Genomic DNA, 21,728 nt, shown 5'->3' with positions numbered 1-21,728 from the left:
ACCAGCCACCCACCTCTTAACAACTAACTTAAAGTCCTTCGCATGAATAAAATGTTTCCATCATTTCCAGTAGAGGAAAAGCAAACTTCCATAAACTCCTCAGAACAATTTCCCATGAGGGGCACAGATGCAGATATTTGAATTTCCTAAACAATACGAACAAAAGAAGTTAAGATCCTGACCTAAACACTTGCTCTACATGCTGCCGATGGTTATGACTTAAAAGTCTTCAAGACTTGACTGTGCAGTCAGTTTCCTTAACCTTCCTCACTTTTCACCTTCTCCCAAAATACCAATACACATACGGAGATCAGACTGTTTCCCTGCAGACCCAGGCTTTCTATCTATTTCAAGCACCAGCAAGCTTCCTTCATATATACTTTAACATTTTGCATTCTCTTCTGTTGTCACGAAGCAAGAGGAAACTGTTAAAGGCTTTGATACCTGCATTGTTTGTTAAACACCAGTGGCTGAATCTGTCTGCTCTAATTTCCTGCAATCATGCAAAAAGAGAAATTATCTGAAGCAGTGTTAATTTCTGGCACACATGGAGCAGACCATTCCATAATTACGATGCAAACAGTAGGTCACACAACATTCAGCAAAACAGAAACAAAACATTATTTTTTCAACTTCTTCAATCATGCTGCTACCTGGTATCTGTTTCAGAGAAAATACTAACCATCCCGATAAACAGAAATTTCTTTATCTGGAGAGCACCTAAATAAAAAAAATTGAACTATGGCTTGTTTGTCCAGGCTTTGAATAGCTTGTTACATTAAATTCACCAACAGTGAAACATGCCATGTGAACTCTGTTTTACTTCTGTATCTTCTACAATGACTGATAGCTTAGAACCTAAAATAGAAAGCTTGTTAAAGAAAGTGATAATACCAATATACTAATATCACTGTTTGTCCCTGGATGTTTTCTTTTTTGATGTCTCACTTTAGGGTAAATAAGACAGGCAGATCAATATATTTTAAAAAACTGTTACATATTCAAAATTGTCAACAATGCCTTGAAGCATTTCTCCTCCCCTCCCCATAGGATGTCAACATATCTTATCCTCCACACATGCCTTAGAAAAACCAGAACAAACAACAACCTAAGCTTGTATAAGATCATTTGGTTTCCAATTTTCTTAGGAATTATTTGCCGCAGACTATATAGCATTATGGTGTACAACTTCTCACATGTTAAAATACAGCTCTCAGTAATAGGTAACTTGAAAAAAAAAAAAATCACTATTCCAGTCCCAGCAGTCGCTATGCTTATTTGTAATAGCGGACACGTTCTTGTTTCTTTTGCAATTCACGCCGTCCAGTTTTCGATCACCACCAGTTACAGCATTTTGTCAGGATCTCGGAATTTCCTGCATAGCAATGAGTACTATCCTACCGAAAAAGTTAACAGTGCTATCCAAAGGGAAAAAGGAAAAAACAAACCGCTTCGTTATGTCCTTCTGCACAACAATAAAACACAGTAAGGAATAATTGCCATTTATCTGGACGTGATGTAAGGAGGTAAGAAAGTATACATGAAGACTCCGGTGCATGCAGCAGTATTTATATCCTTTGAAGCTATCCCTTAGCAAATGTCTTACTAGATTCATTCCCAACCCCACGGACTCAGCTGACATCGAGGACCCTCAGTAATCTTTTATCTCTGGCCTACATTTTCATGTGCTTTATCAGGTCTGCAACTCCACGTGCAAGCGCCAAGTCAGTATAAAACAATTGCTATGTTTTCCGTTCAATTCAAATTGCTTGTTACTCTATGTATCCTCCAAAAAGGCCAGGGAGTAAATCAGTCTCCTATCAAAATTACGATTTATGCTTCACTCAAACTAGTCATGTTACCTCTGCTACTGAGTCCCCCTAGTATCAGACAATGGGAAGTTCATGGAGAAGAGGCTCTCGAGCTAAGCTTTCACTTCTTCCTGCAGACCTTTCAGCAATTTTAGATTGCAAACTTAGTCCTACTTTAGAACTACTCAAGAGGTCTGGATACAGGCAGCAAGCGTGCTCATCTCATCACACTGTATGACTTCATTACAGTTTATCCACATCATCTAAGTTTCCTCAGCTCAACTCTGGCCAGCTATTGTCTGATTAAAACCACAGAAAAGCACATCATAACAGTTAAACGTGGCACGAGAGCATTTTGTATAAAGCAGAGGATAAGTTTTATTTCCAGGCACGAGAAATTTAAGACCAAATTTCCCAAGAACACAACTCATTTTAAAAAATAAATGCCATCAACACGTGGCACGACTGTTTCTCCTCTCCTCATACAGCTTCATTGCACACATTTTTTTCAAGTGCAGTCAAACAGAACAAGGATGAACAGCACAGCAACAGACAACCTAAGACCTGTAAGATATATACAGTGTTCCTACGAAGTAAAATGAACAAGAAAGCTGACTCTATGACCCATAAAAACTTTAGAAATTTTCATCACATCTGAAGTTAACAGACCAAAATTTACAGTACCGAAGAGGAGTATAAATTGCATTAGGCACACTGTTAAACAGTATAGTAGAAAAAAATACAGGGCTTTGAACATGCTATTTTAAGCACAATAGAAAGGTTAAGGCATTAATGCAGGCTTGGTATCCAACCAACTATGTTAAGGGCATCTTTGGGTCAGTGGAGTTTTTCATCTGGAGGAAATCTCTTCTTTACCTGCAAAGCAAGAGGCAACTTAATTATTCCTTTCCATGGAGACAATTTATTAAGCAAAGACCTGGTTGTTAACTACAACTATTTCCATTCTGCAAATGCCCTGAGAAATGGTCAAGAACTGTAGATAATTCATCTATATGGAGCTTCAAGAACAATCTCTACTTCCTTGCTTTCTTAGCAGTTTCATTTCTGAAGTTACTGCAAGTAGTTTTAGTTATATTATAAACCGGTAGAACAACTATTTTACTAGAAATTTTTCAATGCTGTAACAGCATCCAGTCATCTGGATGATAGCCCTTCTTGCACTTGCATGAAGAAAGTTCCTGGTCTGAGAACACAGACTGTAAATTGACAAATTTAAGGAGAAAAGGTGGCATTAGATCACATCGCTTAAAAGAGGCTACAGCCCCTATTAACCACAGCTACAGAAGTTTGCATGTTCTTACATACTGCCATCCAAGCCATTAACTTGATTATATAGACAAGTCATCCGATACATTGTCATCACTTGGAGGGATACTGACCGAAAAGACAGACCAAACTTCTGTAATTTGGCATAGATCAATCAAGTCAACATCTGTAGAAGCTCCTCACTAGAGTGCATTAGCCTTCTGTGTGCATTTTCAGCCTGCTCCAGTGGTCAAGTAAAATGGGTTTTTGTTTAGACAATCCCCAATTTTAAATAAGATCTCTCCACTCTGGGAGTTAGTATTTCATTCTCTTTGTATTGCCTGTACTAATCCATCCAAACCTCAACTGAAAGAGAAAAGGGAGGCAGAAAAAAGTATAGTACATGCACCTTGAGTGCTGGAAAAGCACATTTTAAAAGCCAAAAATAACTGGTCGGACAAGAAATGGTAGCTGTATTTATGGGATTCCGTGCAGTGCCAGAGATATATCCCAACTCTTTCAGATGGAATCTACTTCACAGCTCCTGTCTAGTGAGAAACTCAACAGGAGGCTCTGAGTGCAGAGGCACACAACAGCAGAAGACAGGACACTGCAGCCTGATCAAGGTAGCCACCTCCTTGCCGCTCAGCTCACTCCACACTACAAGAGTAATTCAAACAAGATCATGGAGAATAGCATGTCCTGTAATAGCACATTTCTAGCAAGATAAGAACATAATATTTAACTATGATAATTTAGGATTATTATATGCTTTTACTTTTTTAAAGCATTCTTTTTCACAAAGAGAAGAACCTTCATTTTATTCCAAAATTAAGCCAATGAAATCAGATATATCAAAGGTTAAAACAAACTGCTTCATATAACATAACAGCATGCGCTATATAGGTCTCAAATTCGCCATTAGTAAGTTTAAAAATGACAGCTCCTCACATAAACTTTCTGGCCATCCTAGAATGCATTAGTTCCCTCTCTTCCTCAGTACAAATTTACCTCCAGTTCTCTGGAAACTCCTTCACTGAAAGGGAGGGGGAAAGCCCTGATTCTTTTAGCAGGCGTCTAGAGTCCAAGAGTTGTATCTCATCTCCAGTTTGTCCTTGCTGGTTGCAACACACAGACCATTTATCAGTCAGAAGGAAGCCCAATTTTTATACCCAAGGCATCCACTTGTCCAGATAACTACACTTCAATTTCAGATCCTAGGCAACTGAATTATCCTATAGGATTCAGGGATCTGTATGCCCATTACCAGAATACACTGGTCTCTTGTTTTAGCTAACCAATTCTGTGTTAACACATGAGCAGTGAAAATACACCGAGGAAATTCAGTTTGACTGACTTAGCTAATTACAGGCCTCTACTTGAAGCAGGGCCAAGTCTACCTTTAGCTTCTGCTTGCTGCTTAAAACAGAAGATACAGACATATACACATGCCACAGTCTGACAACACCGCAGTTCAGATGAAGCCTACTTTGAAGCAGTGGAGCTTTGCTTCAGGGTAAATGTTCAGGATGCTTTACAGACAGCATTTAACTAACTATAACATCAACTGTCATCTGTCTGGTGCTATTGGACTTCTGTAAACAGAAGTTAAAGTAATAACAGCAAGAGGGTAGGCAGTTAAACCTAAAAGGACAAAAAACCCAGGTAAAAAACTAAGTGTGTCTAATTATTCTGTTACCAGCATAAAAACTAAAATCATAGATACTTCTTTCCACAGCTATCCTTCATTTGAACCTTCAACTCCAAATGCTGCCATTCTAGAGAAACCTTAAGTCACCATGGTACTTTTAGTACAAGACTTTGTATTTTTGCCGGTCATGTCAGAAAGCATGCCCAAGAACTGCAACAACAGCATTCCAATAGCACTACCCAGATAGCAACCACCAGGCTCATCTATGATTAAAGTTGCATGCAGGCTATCATTAAAAAACCCATTCACCTGTAAGCTCAGTGTTAGTGCTGTACATTGACAGGAGATAAAGAACCATTCTAATTGCAGTTCTCACTCTGACCTCCCAGATGAATACGGGCAACTGTACATTGCCTTGGAAATAAGGACAGGTCTTGGATGAAATGGTAGTAGGCTTGACGAGAGATTTAACAATTGTTAAAGATTAGGAAATCCACTTATGCTAGCTATTAAAAGACATCCCAGCCCGATTTTTTTTTTTTGTAGGAAGAAGAAATGTACTGTTCTTGTTACAAACCCCTGCTTACTGAACACAGCACCACATGACATGATAGCAGAGAAAAAGCACTGTACAAGAATTCAGTCCAAGCTTTTCACGGTATCCAGTCAAGATTAGCATCCAAAATATGTTTTGTTGCAGCCTATAGAAAGATACATTTCTCCTGCAAAACAGCTAGCAATTCTGAACACACTGCTTACACTACTGTTCAATTTCTCCTGAAGCTTTAACATATTAAATATATTAATAAATCTGATCATACTCACCTACTCAATAAATTGCAGCAGAGGACAGACATCCTTAAGGCCAGTGAGATTTAAGATACCAGATTGTTTCATTGCTTAACTGCGGCCCAAAGAGAGGGTTGAGTTGAGCCAGAATCGCAATCAGCCAACTGCAAGACAACCCCCCCAACCCAAAAGAGAGAACATCAGCCAAATTACAAAGCTTATGATAATGGAAAGGCTTGTCCAAAGCACAAGTACTATCAGAGAAGAAAAGACGATTTTCAAGAAGGTCTAGTATCAAATCAAAATTTTACTCGAGCTCATACCAAAGACCAGACACCAGCAATGAAGATCTGGTACCAAATCATTCCACAACTGAAACTATACATCGTCCTGTTCAATTTAAAGCAACGCAAAACCACCTGACAGCATTTCTCTCATACTTTTCATTTGACAGGAAAGTGTTTTGAGACGTAAGAAACTCATTTGTGGGCTCAGAAGACAGAAACATAAGAGAGAGACACCTTTTCTCAGTGCCTTTGAAGCACCTTTTAAACAAAAACCTCCAAGAAACATACTGTCTCTCATTTGCTCTTATTTTCGGTGTATAACAACCTACCCTTGCAGACATGGTATATTTTTCATCAGAGATTGAACAAAAGTGAATTTAAACCTGGCACAGAGGTCAAGAAACAGGGACCTGAAGCAAAAGAGTACAATGCTACAGGAACACACACACAAAAATAAAAAAAAACCCACAACAACAAAACCAATATGACAACAAACCCCAGATCATCAGCAAGAGCAGCCTTGTCATCAGAGCAGTTCACAAACTAACACTGCAGAAGCCATAGCCAGAATAGAGAACAAGAGGAATGTAGTTTGTGGAAAATATCCAGGAAAGCTAAACAGAAATAAATATTCCACTGTTAAAAGATATATTTGCTTTGTAAATATTACAAGATTCAAAAAAAGCAATGGATGCTTCCATGGATTTAAATCTATGTTAAATACTAACTATATAAACACATTTAGTGAACACACTGGCTCATCTGTCTGCTATTTCTAGAATGCTTTGTAAGGAGGAGAAAAAGCAGAGCAGCTTTGTAATGGGAGCTGCCACAAATGTATCAGAGTGCTTAGGCAGTCATGGAAAATTCCACACAAACCTTGATGCTTTGACCAGCAAACGAAGTGCAGGTCTGCTGTAAAATGGCTAGGACAGCCGGGGCAAAAGATGCAGGCCAGACTTAAAGAAAACACATCAAGCCTCTTAAAATTTACACATATTTATTTTCAATGCCAGTTTCAGTTTTGCACAAAGTAGGACTAGTTAAAACGGTGTGCTGAGCCTGCAGCAGTCTATCAGTCATGCAAGCCTTGAAATATGTAGCAGGCTCTACAAAGCAATTAAAACATCAGCAAGACACCACCAAGAGCAGCCAATAACCTTTATGTTGACATGTTTCTACTTTGCTATCCAGAGCGATGATAACAATGTATTTTGAAACCATGTTAATCATTATGTTAAATTTACTTAAGGGAAAAACAAATTAGCTCTTAAAAATACCACAGAATTTACTTTGCAAGGGTTAATTTTCAGATACAAAAGACAGATAGAAGGGGTGCCAGAGCACTGTACCATCTGCTTTTAGCATCCTGAACTAACAGAAGTGGGAGGAGGGTAGGAACACTAAAAGCCTGTTAAAGCACATTATTCTCTTTCTCACTGTACAGAGGGAAGGAACTCTATGCACAAGTATCTCACCTCTCTATGCTTCCTAAGTTCAGACCCAGCATGGCTGTGAATTAAATGAGCTGGAAGCACATTCAAAATATTGACATGTTCCAGCTGTATAACCATGCTTTAGGGAAGCACTGTGCAGTTTTCAAAAGCTATTTGTTGGGACCATGCTGGATACCCAAGCTCCGAGCCATAGTGGCATTACAGGTCAACAGTATATTCCTCCTCCCTGCTCTGCTAGGGCCTAACAATTTAAAGGTGTAGTTAGGCACTGAACTCTATGACCCCCTTGCATTCAAGATAAATCATGAAAAAGCTTTTCCCACGTTTTGCTTAAGCGATGCTGCTTTATACAATAATCTATCATGACAACGCAAAACGAAATGCAGCATTCAGAGTAAAACAAAGCAAGCCTCTGTATCCAATGTGTAATGTTCTAGAGTTGCTAAAATCAGGTATGGCATTCGAGCCACCCACAGGTCCTTAAATTCTACCCGATACCACTTACAACAGTTAGTGTTAATTACCCAGCTCAGACAAGGAAATTAAAGTCCCTTATGTTCTACCAGAAAGATTTTTTAAAAGGTCTTTCTACCACAACTGCCATCTGTCTATACTGCATATTACAAATTAAGGTCCTGCTCTCTCTGTTTAAATGTCAATTTGGGCAACCATATTTTAATCCTTTTAGAATCAGCAGCAAATAATACCATTTTTCAAGCACCCTATCCTCTGTAGTAGAATATCATGGTAGTGTTTCAGGAATTGCTTTGTAAACAGCAAAATAGATTTAGACTTTGACAGTTTCTTACAACATGGTGTAACCTGTAATTTCTGCAGCAGTAACTCCTTATGCTTTGCCTTATATTTTATCAGGTTCCTGAGGCTTGTGTACGCTCCTTCAAAAGGCTGCCGAGTACAATATCTGTACACAAATTATGCACTTACCCATGCAAAAGTTTTCCATAGAACCAAATTAACACCATGTCATCAATATGGTTATTCAAAATGATCGCTGTTAAATCTAAACACAGAAGAAACAGCTTTAAGTTGAAATGTGACTGACTTCAAATTTAGTTAGCACAAATTCAGTTTGATGCAAATCAATGTGTCAATCATGTGGTGTTTAATGAAGACAGGTAATTGTTTCTTCCCTATTTTCAACTGGAAAGGTAACTCAAAGAGTATGAAAGTAGGTCTAGCAGAGTTCTAAACAACTCCACGAAGTAGATAACAGCACCAGCCACCTACTAAGGACACACAAATACAGAAGACCATACCTGGGACAACACAAGTTATTTTAACCCTAACATATCCAACGAAGAATCCTCAGAAACCATTCTTTTGGGCTTCCTTCAAGACTGGTATGAAAAATCAGTCTCTTTCTTTAGTCACTGAACTTAAGGTCTGAAATTTTTTCAATGCCTCCCCCAAAAAAGGAAAAGGATATGGGAAGAACAAACTTACATACATTTGCACAAAACAGAGGAAAGAAAGGTTGGACCAGAGGATCTTTTGAGGTCCTTTCTAACCAGAGCTGTTCTATGATTTTATGCAGAATTCGGGGGGGGGGGGGGGGGGAGAAGGAAAAAAAAAACCCACACCAAAACAAAAAAGGCCTGTGTGATGAGGCAAGTTCTATCTTGGAACATGAAGAGAAAAATCTGCTTTTTATTGTATTCTGGCAAGCAGACACTATATAGGTAATTTATGTGGTTGGGTATAACTACTGATGGTTTAAAACATAGTAAGATTTTGCTGCTTCTCTTTTTTCAAGGTGTAATTGGAGAAAGCCAAAGGGAATACAGAAAACAAGTTAGAGACCACAAGATTATGCAAGAACCCCCTCACTGGACATGCAAGAACAGATTATAAATCATGTTAATGACACTAGATTTATAATAGGTCTGTTTCAGTACAAAAATCACTAAACTTAGAAGTGAAATATCACTGTACATTTGAAGAGTTCACAGCATTCAAAGTTAAGAAATTTTACAACAAATACATTCCACATCATAATCCAGAGGATTCTGCAGATGCCACGCAGCCTTGACTTCAAGGAAACTGTCCTTCTTCAAACAATAAACAAACCCTAAGCTTCAAGGATTTTAGAAGAGTAGGACATTATTTCTGTTAAAATACAGAGTAGGAAGAACTTAAGTGAGAACTTTAAACAAAACCCAACACCCACCCCCCCAAAAACTCCAAAACTTACTGTAACCTAAACGCAGTAACCTAGTAAAAACTAGCATCTAGTTGCCCTTTCTTAGCCAAGCATTTGGGACCTACCACGAGACTGGGCTGCTACCTACTTTATGTGCAGGCAAGGAGGCCTTCATAGCACTGAGGTTCCCAAATTTCAATCCCAAATTCAAGTTGCTGGCACTACAAAGCTCTTCTCAAGTTTCTACATCTGCTCAGCAAAACTTTAATTTAATAAACTGTCATAGATACAAGACACAGAACCAAGCCTGCTGTTCTTTTACAATTATCCAGAAGAATGATTTCTTAAGACTTCATGTGTCAAATACTCTGAATAAAAAAAAAACAAAACAAAAACAAAACAGAAACAGGCCTCACCTGTACAAAACCTGAATATCACATTATTAAACTAAATCAAACTTGCATAAGCCTGTGCCACAGGCCAACCCAACATGGAACCAAATAGGCCTCTCTTGGAACATGCTGACACTGATACTATGGTTTTTGGCTGCCAGTTCTTAAGAATGAGTCTTGAGATGAGAGATGCATTTCTCTAAATATTCATGTTAAGCTCCTTAGAGTAGCATAAATAATGCCTAAATACTTCAGGAAAGTACAAATACTACTCAGGTTCAAGTGGAACTCTGAATCATGATTTTATTACAAGTTAACCCTAAAGATCTAACCAGACTTTTACCAATTTACTCTCTGTAACAAATTCTTTCGAAGTTATTTCTGCACAGCACTTTCTTTGACAAGATCAGTCTCTGCAGTCAGAGAGAGCACGAGCGAGCAATAAGCATGTTTTCTCTTGTGGACTCCAGCTACCCGGCTTACCTCTTGACAAAAACCAAACATCATATGAGGAGTTCCTCAACAAGTCATTTTGTTATTTCTACTAATTCTCTTACAGAAGAGAGGCAGCCTCAAAACATACTGTGCATGTAAACAGAAACAGTCTTAATATATCAAAGCATCACAAGTCTGTCACAAAAATTATTTGTCATATATAAAAAAGCCCCATGTATAAGTTTTTCCACCCGCTGCTCTACCAGATTTCGAGAATATATTCAACTAAACTAAGTAAAGCAAAACTCATCAGTAGGTTTAAATCAGTATCACCTTAGAAATAAATGTAAGATATAAAGAATGAAAAAGGCAAAAAGTCATTGCTATACTGTGTGAATATATGCTGTGAATCAGAAAAATTCTAGAATTGACAAATTGCCATTATACTTGTGAGCATATAAGCCAGTGACCTGGAAAGGAGTAATTATCAAGTCAATGCAAAGCACTATTCAACAGTTATATGTCAGAGAACAACAAGAGGAATTCAGGTTTGTTTTAATTCAGTATCTTCCAACGGGAAAATGTTTTCTTCAGCATGCTGAAGGTCTTTAGAACTAAGAATTCTAAGAGTTGTCAAAGAATACCATGTGTCTAAATCTCTGTGACACATCTGAAAAGCTTCTTCCTAAATGTTTCGAGGATATAAAAAAGGAATGTTTGATTACATCAGAACTGTGCCTTGATTAAGGGGCAAGACATTATTTATACTTACAACAGGTAGCAGCAAACAGCACATGTCACCAGCATTGTGTTGATAACACTGCAAAAAGGAAGGAGAGAAACAGCTGATTAGGTGTCATGTTATGACTGACCACAAGATACATCGGGGGAAAAAAAAAAACCAGCGAATGAGTTCAACTTTGATCATACGGCAGGTGACTCAACATTAGTGTTCTAACTTCTTCCAGCTGAGTAAGTTGCAGAGGCACAGCTAAAACTCTGCAAAAGAACTGACACAGCTCTGGCAAACAGAAGTATACAGCTGTATTTAAGAAAAAATCACTCTGAAGAGGAGTAAAATCTTATGCAGCCAGTGTCCTTGCTCCATTTCACAGTCACTTCTACCAGCAAGTTAGTAAACTACTGAGGCTGGATGTTCTAAACGCTAACAGTAAACAATAAACATTTCCTCCATTTGCAAAATTCTGCTTACAGAAAATTTCAGTATCAAAATATATCTTTTTAATTTTATATCATGAATGAGGGTTTTGCAAATTGAATACAAAATAATACATCAAAGCCACATGAAATTATCCGTAGGATAACATTTTCTTTTCTTGCTGAAAGAAAACTGTGTCAGAAACCATAGTTAAGCTGAAAAGAAGCAAGAACCAAGCAGCCCTTGAAATTGAAAATGGTAAAACTGCAGCTATACACATGTATGATTTTGAAATGGGAGGAAAGGAAATGAGATTTTTCTAACAGTGAGTGATCTATGCAGCTCATGGAACTTAGTAGCAAAGTGGAGGGGTTTTCTTCTTTTTAAATTATAAAAAGGGATTTCCCTCTATGTGTTTCCCCCCCAAACCAAGTAACAAAAACTCATGCTAGGTCAGTAACTTCCAACCCTTTTGTGACATGGAAAACATTCAACATTTTTCATCTGTCAATACACACCCACCTTGTCAACTTTCAAATGAATGCTACAAAGCTAATATAGCCTGGATTGAGCTTCAGGAACCCCTCCTTTCCAGGGAGTCCCAGAGTAATTGTTTGGGAGTTTTAACCTATACAATGCGAGTTCTTAGGTCAGTTAAAGTTTGCATTGACTTCTTTTGTCAGAAAAAGAACAATCCTATTCAGAAACAGGCTTTGGGTAGAGTTTTTTGTGTTTTTTTTTTTTTTTTAAGAAGATGAGAAGTTAACAGACTACACAGTGTTACTATAGACATGCTATAGAATCAGAACACAGCAGTGCTCTATTCATATTTGTTAATCAATCACATTTTGGAATAATGACAGAACATCTGTTGGTGACCCACATACTTTAAGGACACGCCTGGAACATATATTTCCAAGGTATTTCTGAGGACAGGCAAGTTTTCAAGCACAAAACACACTTCAGGTTTGAAACTGAGGCAGTAAATATCAGAGCTGAATAGAACTTGAGGAAAATTCCTCCAAGTTTAGATAAACAACTAAGAGAAAAGACAGTTGGTACCTGTGGAGTAGAGGGGATGTCAGAGAGAGGAAGAGAGATTAAGAGGTCATTATCTCCTAGGGAAAAGAGAAAGACAAAAACTTGTCTACTTTTTAATCTGAGCAGCTATGATCCCTGCAGGAAAAATGTCTCTGCTTAGATGCCCCGCTTTTGTCCTCAGGCCACCACAGCTACAATGCCACTAGCACACATTTAAGCACAGAATGGAGATCTACTACAGCAACTTTTTCAGTCTCAACCAGCGTGAAACTAGAGGCTGGTGGAATAAGTTAGATCAAGTAAGAAAAGAAAAAGGAAGTTATTGCTCAAACACCATCTAACTTAACAACAGACCTCCTTGCCACAGGACGCTGTGTATGCAGACGTTTACAGGGCTTGAGTGGAAAACTCAAAAGCGGGACGGATTATTAAGGCACGGAGGCACCGCTCCTGGCTCCGGTCCCACGCTCAAGAAGCCTCAGGGGCCTTTGCTGCGGCCTTCCGCCGCTGGCTGGATCTCGGCTGGCACAGGCGCCTGGGCCCTGGGCCCGCCCGCCCTCCGCGCTGCGCCAGTACGGCGACGAGGAGCCCGCAGGACTACTGCGGCAGGAGGCGGCGGCTCCGGGCCTGGCGGAGCGGCGAGCACGGCAAAGACTGCGCTGCACGGCGCCTTGGCGGCCGCCGGGCCTCGACGGCGGGGGAAAGGGGAACTCGAGAGAGCCGGAGCTACAAGGCCACTGCTACCCGGCAGGCCCGCAAGGGCACGGCGCGCCTCTGCCAGGCCGCCGCCGCCTCGGGGTACCGGGCCCGCCTCCGCTGGGGGCCTCCTCACACACTCCCCCCCCCCCCCCCCCATGCCTGAGGGTCAAGGGAAGGGGCCCACCGCCCCCCCAGAGCGACCCCGGCCTCCCGCCGCCCCCTGGTCACTCACCCGCGGTTAGGCCCCTTGGGTACGAGCCACGGCAGGACGCCGCCGACCACCCCCCAGAAAACGCTCATGACGATGATGGGCACCGTCAGGCCACCGTACGCCATGGCCGGGCTGGCGGGGGCGGCGGCGGAGGGAAGCTGCTCGGTCCGACCCGGCGCGGCGCCTCCCCTCCCCTTCCTCACGGCCAGCCGCAGCGCCCCGCCCCGCCGCGTCCACCAATCAGCGCCCGCCGCGTCGCCGGAGCCCGGTGGCGCACCTGGTAGCCCGACGGGCGCGAGCGCTTGGCCCCGCCCCCCATGCTCGGCGCCGCCGCCGGCGGGAGCCCGCGCTGTGGGGCCGCCGCAGGAACTGACGCCAGCGTCTCTGAGGAAAAGAGGGGAGAAGAAACAAGCTGTCGGGGTCAGGGCGGGTTTTGAGCTCCCCAGAAACCCGGGACGATGGGGAAGGCTCCTGCAGGAGAGCACGCCGCGCCCACGCCTCAGCGCAGCCGCTGGAAAGGCCCCATGGCAGCAGCGAACCCCAAGGACCTCCTCGGTACATTGACTCAAGGTGAAGAAAGGTCTTACCAAGCTGCAGGCGTGCGCGCAGGAACCGCGAGGGATAAAACCTCTGAACCTGCGTAAAAGCAGCGACTTTCAAAGCCCGCTTTCTAAAGCAGCCTTCGTATTCATGCCTATAAGTGACTTCAAAAGTGCCAGTGTCATTTTCCTCGATTCTCAGTATCCCGTATTTCGGACCGCAGGGTTGTTCAGGCAGGAGCTGAATTCCTTTCCCTCTCTATCAGCAATTAGAGGGCCATTCACTGAGCCAGTAAATTCACTTAATTGCAGGCTGTTTTCAACATGCTGCAGCAGCTCTCAATTATATATGTATAAAGCGCTAAAAAACGAATTTCCTCTTACAGAAACGTTCATCCAAAATAGTGTTAGCAACAGCACTGAGACTGCCTTCACTCCTACCCATTTCAAACCAGACAGCTCTACCACACGAGCACTGGTGAGGTAAACCCCCCGTCCTCAAGCTCTAGCATTAATGTAAGACCCTGAAACATCACACAGCAAATTCAGTGCTGTGTTTGGCCACGACACACCTGGTGAATCTCTAAAATGTCACCCTTTACTGTCAAATTCTTAAGACAGTTGAAAAAACATAATTTAAGAGGATTACAGAAAGAGATTCATGGCCAGAAATAGCTTACTTCAAGTGTCTGATAAAATATTAAATATATATGGTGCACAGAATTAACATGTTCATTTAAAACCATGAACACATCTAAATAAGTGTTAAAGATCAGTGGAAGAGACAGGAGTACCATGGTCGTGAGATACATGTTTTCAGGATTGCACTACTCCTTCTAACATTGGTTGAAACATTCCTTTATGGGCAAAAAGTCTTTAGTTTTCTTAAAAGTAAAAAAAGGTATAAAAAACTTTTTAATTTAGTGGAAGTATTTTTTACATAGCCAACATCAAAACATGAGAATGAATATTTAAACGCTAACCAGACACACCTTATCAAGACTTTCTAAAGGAGAAGACACAACAATAGGTTTAATTTTAGCAGTTCTTTAATGATGTCAAATAGGAAACCATCTATTCTTGCATCTTTTCGATTGTTTCTTCCTTGTATTTGCCCTTCTCCTTGCCAACCTGGCGAGATTTTGCTTTACGCTCCAAGATCTTTTTGCGATCTTTGTCCAGTTTTAGCCTAGTGATCACCACCTAGAGAAAGGACAAAGAATTTAGTGTCTCTTCAGTGTTGAAGTACAGCAACCTGACAGAACTGTGGTAACACAGCACGGCTCAGGAAGATCATCGCTAACAGACTGCACCAAATCACCGAAGTTTTATTTCCATAGACTATCTAATTTGGTTTGAGTAGAACAGAGGTACTGAATTGCCTTCTGTATTTCAAAACACTGAGCTATATTAATTTTTCTGGGTACATTCAGGGATCGGAACATATGGACAGTTTTTTCAATGCACAGCCACAACATTTGGACAAACTGAAGAGCAGCCAAATTTCTATCCATCTACATAATAAAATAATGACTTTGAAGTAAATCTAATTTCCATTATGCTGCTCAAACATGATGGATACTACATCCATCTAAAAGACACCATACAGCTGAGTCTTCTTCCCACCACCACAAAGGCAAGTAATGGATGATTATTTTAATTTCTCCATGTTTTAAGCAATGCGACCTAAATTTCGGAACGCTGGAAAACCATGCTGCTGCCGCTGGCCATTACCATTGCTGTACCATTTGGAATAGCCAATGCATCTGGCTAAACTACAGGCAACAGTAAAAGTTCATGCACTGTAGTGACTCATATAAAAGACGCTTTAAAGAACAGATCTGCTATTGAACAGTTGCGAAGCGGCCAGGCAATTATCAATTATTACTAACACGGACACATAAAAGGCAAACTGCGCAGACCATTTGCTGCCACAGCCTTAATGATATTTCTAACAATATCAGCAGCAGCAAACTGAAGCTCTGATTTTCAGCCCATAAGCAGCCTTCAGTGCTCTTTGTGCCCTCTTAAACTGGCAAAGAAATAAATGTGTTGATATTACTGAAAGGAGTACTTTAATACAACTGACAATCAAATCCTAGAAAAACCATATAGGCTGCAGCAGGGCTGCACACTCCTCCTCAGTTCCATTGTGCATTTAGGTCTCTCTTAATTGTAATTAATTCCTATCTCTTTACCTAGGAGAGCTAGAAATTGTTCATCCACCCCACTGCAAGTTTGCAACAAACAAAACATTCTTCTGTTCCTTTTGCATTAATAATCAGAATCTTTATGCAAAGCTTTATCAAGGTCCAATTCCCAATTAGAGAAAACTTTCACAGAAATAAAGGACCAGCACAAAATTCTATTTCTTTCACTGCTATTTACCATGCAAGCAGTATGTACACTGACTCCATCGCAATGTCACCTTGTCTGTCAAATGTTATTACTGCACACAAGTCATTATGTTGTTTTGGAATAATTCTGCTCTCCCTCTGCTGAACATACCAACCATTTAGACCAGAAAACCTGTTACAACTGGATTTCTTCCACTAACACTTCAGTATTCGTGCCCACACAGCAAGGCTGAAGCAGACTAATTTCATCTGCTTCAAACCAGGTTTTGGCTAGTTGTTCTGTTTAGTTTGAAATGTTTTCTTATTATGACCTAAACAGGCTTTGCCTGGTTTTCACGAACTCTAAACATTGTCAATCAATACAGGCTAAAACCAGATTCAGAAGAACTTAGTTCACAATAGCTCGGAAGAACAAATCACGATTCTGAGCATCTATCTAAACATTCTTAACACCTCCTTAACCAGTGCAAATGCCACACAGCAAAGAAGGATTGTTCTAAACGATCTGTTTTGTGCTTTAAGAACACTAAGCTCTTCAAAAAAGTATTTTAGCAAGAATGTAAAGTCTCTAGCAGCTTCTTCACCAAATAAGCCCTAGAAACGTTGAGGAGTTCTTGGTTTCAACTGTCACTTCTCTACTATCATGACACCATAACGTTTCCTTGTTTATTACCCCCCCCAATGCTGTAGTATCTCAATCCATTATTCCATGTGCCATAACAAGGTTCTACTCATGCCAGTAGCAGCGTCTTCATTTGCCAACAAGGTCTCCTCATGCGTTTCAGATCTCACTTCATGCACCGTACCTTGCTGGGATGGATCCCCACGTGGACAGTTGTGCCATTAGCCTTCTCACGCTGAACACGCTCAATGTAGATGACGTACTTTTTTCTGTACACCTGGACCACCTTGCCGATCTGCTGTCCTTTGTAGTGTCCCCGGACAACCTAAACACGAACATAAGAAGCACATTGTCCCATACTTCAAAACCACCCCTTAAACAATTACCAGATCTTAAGAAACACTATCTAATTATTCCAACGGAAAACCAGAACTGCACAGGCTGATATCCCAACTCTGCTCTTTGTATACACATGCCACAGAGACATCAATTACTGGACAATTTCAGCAATCATTAATATGGAAAGTATAATGGATCAGAACCGTACTTTTCCTTCATTTTCCCTGCAGTAAACCCTAGTGAAGGAACTCTGAATCTTTTCAACCAGAAGGCTAACGGTCAACTTCAATAGTTTTTCATCTTAGTTTTTCACCTATCATTGCATTTTATATAAAAAAAGCCACTTAACTTGGATTCATTTCTAAACTGATCTTTCAAATATCACAGGTAGCAAATAGTCTATAAAAAAAGAAAAGAAACAATTCTTTGGTTTGTGCTTTATTGTTAAAAGCCTTTAATCCAGCAAGATAATCAATGCATGTAACTAAAGTGCAGTAAAGCTGCCAGCACGCTTGTGTTCTTGTCACTGATGTGATCTCAAGAAACACTCAACAGGCCAAGTCTATGACTACGTTAACTTGTATTATTTCTGCAAGACTCATGGCGAAGCTCCAGCATCAATTTCAATTTGTCTAGCCCTTCCCTTTTGCACAGGCTACACATGAAAACTAAAACACAGATAGAAGTTCACGTGTGACAGTACAACTTAAAAGAAGACAGACAGCGCAACTACCTGGACTTCATCATCCTTTCGAATGGGCATAGAGCGGACATTGTATTTCTGCCGCAACTCCTTGGAGAGCGGGGAGGACATTATTTTTCTTCGAATGTGAGAAGGTGCATTGAAGTGTCGTTTGCGGTTCTTGCTACGGTCTGAGGTCACAAATGGATTGAACTTCATTTTGGCTGCATAAAGAAAAACAATAGTTTGAGAGATGCTTGTAACTCATACACACTACTCTTTATCAGCTACCCACACAAAGTATGCTAGGACATAAAAAAGCAATTTTAACTATTTTTAATCCTACCCCCAGTTAACAGACCCTTACAAACCGGACTTCAAATAAGGTTTAAGCCTCTTCCCTGATTGACAATGGCCCTGTGATTGACAGGTGTGCTACACACATGCACACAAGACTATTCTTTCTAATCCAAAGTTTGCTATTCTCAGAAGTCAGGACACCTGACTGACTCGTCTTAATTTTGCACTGTAGTATACACCATCTTCATTTATGAAGCGAACGTATATTTTGGACTCACAGAGAAAGGGAACTCATACTGCTCAGGTATCTCCAACGAAGCACACCACCAAACTGGCGCATGTAACAAATTTGTAAATCCAAGATACTTTTGGCCTTCCCTAAATCTTAACAACTGCATTACAAGATTGTCTGTCACGGCACAATTCATCCTGAGTGACAAAGGCAGGTCCGTTAAACGATGCCCTTGCTCAACTCCGCAACTTTCAAGTGCTACGCACTTGCACCTCCTGTGCACGCTAGCCTGGGCTGTATGGCCAGCCAGGGCATGCTGCAGATCAGAAGACCATACGCTGCCTGAGCTGTATTACTCGAACAATCCATTATCAAAGAACAGGCCAAAGGACCGTGAGCTCTCTCTGAAGTCCGAGCTCCCAACGGTACACCCGAACGCAGCTCCGGGGCAGGCCTGCCCCAGCAGACACCCCTGCAGCCAAACTCCAGGGCCGGGCTCCTACATCAGCTTACCCGCCGCCTCTGCCCGCGACACGAACGCCAGCAGCACCCTCACCCTCGGGGCACAGCCGCCTCGGGGCCGGCGAGCCCTGGCCAACCCCAGTCCCCTCTCCAGGCAGCGAGCAGCCCCGTTCCCGCGCGAAGAGGGCCTGGGTCGCGGCACCCCAGAGCTTCGGGCGCGGCGGCGCCAGCAGGGCCCGAGGCGACCGAGCCCCTTCCTGCCCCCCCTCCCGCTTCTCCGAACAGGTCCCGCCGGGTACGCCGCGGGGGCCCCGCCGCGCCGCGGCCAGCGGGGGACAGCGCGGGGCCGCCCGGCGCAGGATGGCGGCGGATGGGGCCAGGCCAGGCCGCGCCGCCCTTACCCCGCTGCTGCCGCCCCGACGGTCGCCCGGAAAGAGGAACCCGCTGCGCTTCCGCTTTCCCAAGCGACCGCCGGGATCTCGCGAGATGCTGCGCGTGGAGCTGGGGCCACCTGCGCCCCCTGGCGGCCGGCGGCCACAGGTGCACCGGGGCGCGGCGGGCGCTCGCCTGGTACCCGCCCGGGCATCCTCCGGTACCCGCCCGCGCGTCCCTGCGTCTGTTCCCGCATCCCCTTCTTTCACCGTGCCCAAATCCAGAGCCACTTAGCAGCAGCTACTTCTCTCCACATCCAGCCCCTCCCCGAACGCGGATGAAGACAGAGAAACCTCCGCCTAGCTTCCTCCTCTCCAGCCCAGCTCAGAAAGCCCGCGTCCCTCAGCCAAAAGGGGCACCAGCTTCCTGGGGCTTCTGCCAAGTTCAAATTCCTCAGCCCAGACCCTGCTCCTGTGCCTGTGTGTACTGTCATCTGCACCCCCGCCTCCATAAACTAACTTACCTGCACAAACTGCTTGCATTTCAGGTAGATTTGGTGCTATTACATTTTTTCAGGACAGATTAATTTATTCTCAAAGAAAATTATTTATGGCAGAACGTGTTGTTGGTAGAAATGAACCAATCAATCGAGTGAGAAGCAGTACAGATGCTTGATTGGGTTTTGGTTTATAAAGATAGGCTGGAAAAGTTCCCAGGCTGTGGAGCTGCAGCAGGCTGAGAGCTGGACAAACGCGTTTCCCAGTGCCTTTACTCATCTTTAACACAGAGTAAGGAACCTTCAGCATCATCCTGTCAATTCTGGAAATCTGAGTTTCAATCTGTACTTGAGGTTAATTGGAAGCGGGCAGGATCTCTTCCTTCACAAAGATGCTGTACAGCAGACACCAACGTAAGTAAGCAATACCGGAACTTAAAAGGAATTGGTTTCTTAATACGGTGCAGATATATAGTGCCCAAATTCACTATGTTGTAACCCTTTACTATTTAAACTTTAATAATTGCCTCAGACACTTATTTCTAAATACTTAGTGAAGCAAGGCTAAAAGGAAATTAAAGGAGGGGGGGAACAAAAACCGGGTTATTTTATATACCAAGTGGCACAGTGACTAAAGCCAAACGCAGCAAGTTCCAAGCGCAGTCCACTCACCTCTCATTAAAAAACCGAAGGTTAGGACACTTGGTACTGTTCAAAACCAAGCACTGAATGTCCAGACATGACTCAGTGCCGATTACAAAAGAGCCTCGTGTTAACTTTCTACACGGTGACCTGGCTTACAGTGATTTCATTGTGTGATAACGCTTAGTTCACTGAAATAATAATTAAAAACAAAAGAAAAAAGCCCTTTTGGATTGATTTTGCAATAGTAGTGCAACAAGAAGCCAATCAAAACACATCAGAGTTTTATTTTTAATTATAGAACTAAAAAGGCTAATATTTTATTAACATAAGATTGCAAATGAAAAGAGAAATGCCAGAACCCCTCAATAATCTCCACTGTAAAAATGCAAAAGACTTGTGCTTTAAACATCACCATAACATACTGCAGGACTACGTCCTCCCTCCCCTGCCCCTCTCTCCCTTCTTCCAAGGACTACTGAGAAATACCTCATTGACATATTTCATCTGAAACTTCAAATGACTATTCTAAAGCAGATACTCATCACAGTCATTTTCAGCCCGAACAGCTTGTGTATCACACAAATAAAAAAGAACTTTAAATGAGAAATATTCAGAAATTAACTACAGACATTACCATCTACACTGCAGATTTCACTTTTTACAGAGCAGTAGTTGAATGCAAGCATTTGATAATCAAATCAAACATTCACAAATGCATGTCTTCCAATTTTTTCTTACCCCATTTCCATTTTTTTTCTTAAAAAATAATCTTCAGCAGTCCACATACTGCCTAGAATATACCTAAGCACAGCCTTCCCTAGAGCTAAAAGTTTTAACTCCACCATTGCAAAGCATCCTACGCCACAAGTTCTCACCATATAATGGAGCGTAGCTTTAGAGGGACTTACTTAAACTGGAATATATACAAGTTCTAAACATTTTACTTCCTACAGGGATGTCTTGGAAAACCACAAATACTTCTGTCAAAGTACTGACTTGAAAGAGCAAAGTCAGGAATATGGATGAACACCTACGATTGATGGTTTTCCTTTCACTATGGCTTGAAATTATTTTTGTTTGCATTGATGTTTAAAAGCATAACTAAGCTCATTTTGTCTCTACAAAGTGTTTGAAAATAAAAGTGAAATCTAATGAAACATGTATGCACGAGGCAGGACTGCTGTAACAGTAACTACCTCGCTTTCACATTTGGACAGATGAAGAGCAGATTCTTCTGTAAACACATGATGCAGCATGATTACACGACCCAAGCCAGCCATGCCTGAAGGACAAGCTCGCCACAACTTACAGCAGACCCAGAAG

At 41.8% G+C, this 21,728-nt stretch overlaps 2 protein-coding genes across 2 annotated transcripts; both read right to left on the bottom strand.

Moving 5' to 3' along the window:
* Window positions 1–2,164: 2,164 nt before the first annotated feature.
* On the bottom strand, window positions 2,165–13,517 carry ATP6V0E1 (ATPase H+ transporting V0 subunit e1). The gene is made up of 4 exons (XM_050905305.1): window positions 13,381–13,517; window positions 11,022–11,069; window positions 5,554–5,681; window positions 2,165–2,687 (listed from the first exon to the last, which is right to left on the bottom strand). The coding sequence occupies exons 1-3, from the start codon at window positions 13,482–13,484 to the stop codon at window positions 5,588–5,590; spliced, it is 246 nt and encodes an 81-aa protein (XP_050761262.1). The 5' UTR covers window positions 13,485–13,517; the 3' UTR covers window positions 2,165–2,687; window positions 5,554–5,587.
* A 1,412-nt stretch (window positions 13,518–14,929) lies between these two features.
* Window positions 14,930–19,314, bottom strand: RPL26L1 (ribosomal protein L26 like 1). Its single transcript, XM_050905480.1, has 4 exons — window positions 19,294–19,314; window positions 17,950–18,122; window positions 17,062–17,202; window positions 14,930–15,101 (listed from the first exon to the last, which is right to left on the bottom strand). Exons 2-4 carry the CDS (start codon window positions 18,115–18,117, stop codon window positions 14,973–14,975), a joined length of 438 nt encoding a protein of 145 aa, XP_050761437.1. The 5' UTR covers window positions 18,118–18,122; window positions 19,294–19,314; the 3' UTR covers window positions 14,930–14,972.
* Window positions 19,315–21,728: the final 2,414 nt, after the last annotated feature.

Source organism: Gymnogyps californianus, chromosome 14, assembly GCF_018139145.2.
Source record: "Gymnogyps californianus isolate 813 chromosome 14, ASM1813914v2, whole genome shotgun sequence".
NCBI lineage: Eukaryota > Metazoa > Chordata > Aves > Accipitriformes > Cathartidae > Gymnogyps > Gymnogyps californianus.
Note: the sequence above shows the minus strand (reverse complement) of the source record. Positions and strands in the feature narration are given on the sequence as shown.

Excerpts from the sequence above, each read along its gene's own strand:
- RPL26L1 (XM_050905480.1), bottom strand. The coding sequence starts at position 18,117 with ATGAAGTTCAATCCATTTGTGACCTCAGACCGTAGCAAGAACCGCAAA. Across the intron at positions 17,203-17,949 it reads GAAAGGATGATGAAGTCCAG|GTTGTCCGGGGACACTACAA; the intron begins GTAGTTGCGCTG and ends GTTCGTGTTTAG. Across the intron at positions 15,102-17,061 it reads TGGGGATCCATCCCAGCAAG|GTGGTGATCACTAGGCTAAA; the intron begins GTACGGTGCATG and ends TCCTTTCTCTAG.
- ATP6V0E1 (XM_050905305.1), bottom strand. The coding sequence starts at position 13,484 with ATGGCGTACGGTGGCCTGACGGTGCCCATCATCGTCATGAGCGTTTTC. Across the intron at positions 11,070-13,380 it reads CCCAAGGGGCCTAACCGCGG|TGTTATCAACACAATGCTGG; the intron begins GTGAGTGACCAG and ends TCCTTTTTGCAG. Across the intron at positions 5,682-11,021 it reads GCTGTTTGCTGCTACCTGTT|TTGGCTGATTGCGATTCTGG; the intron begins GTAAGTATAAAT and ends GTTGTCTTGCAG.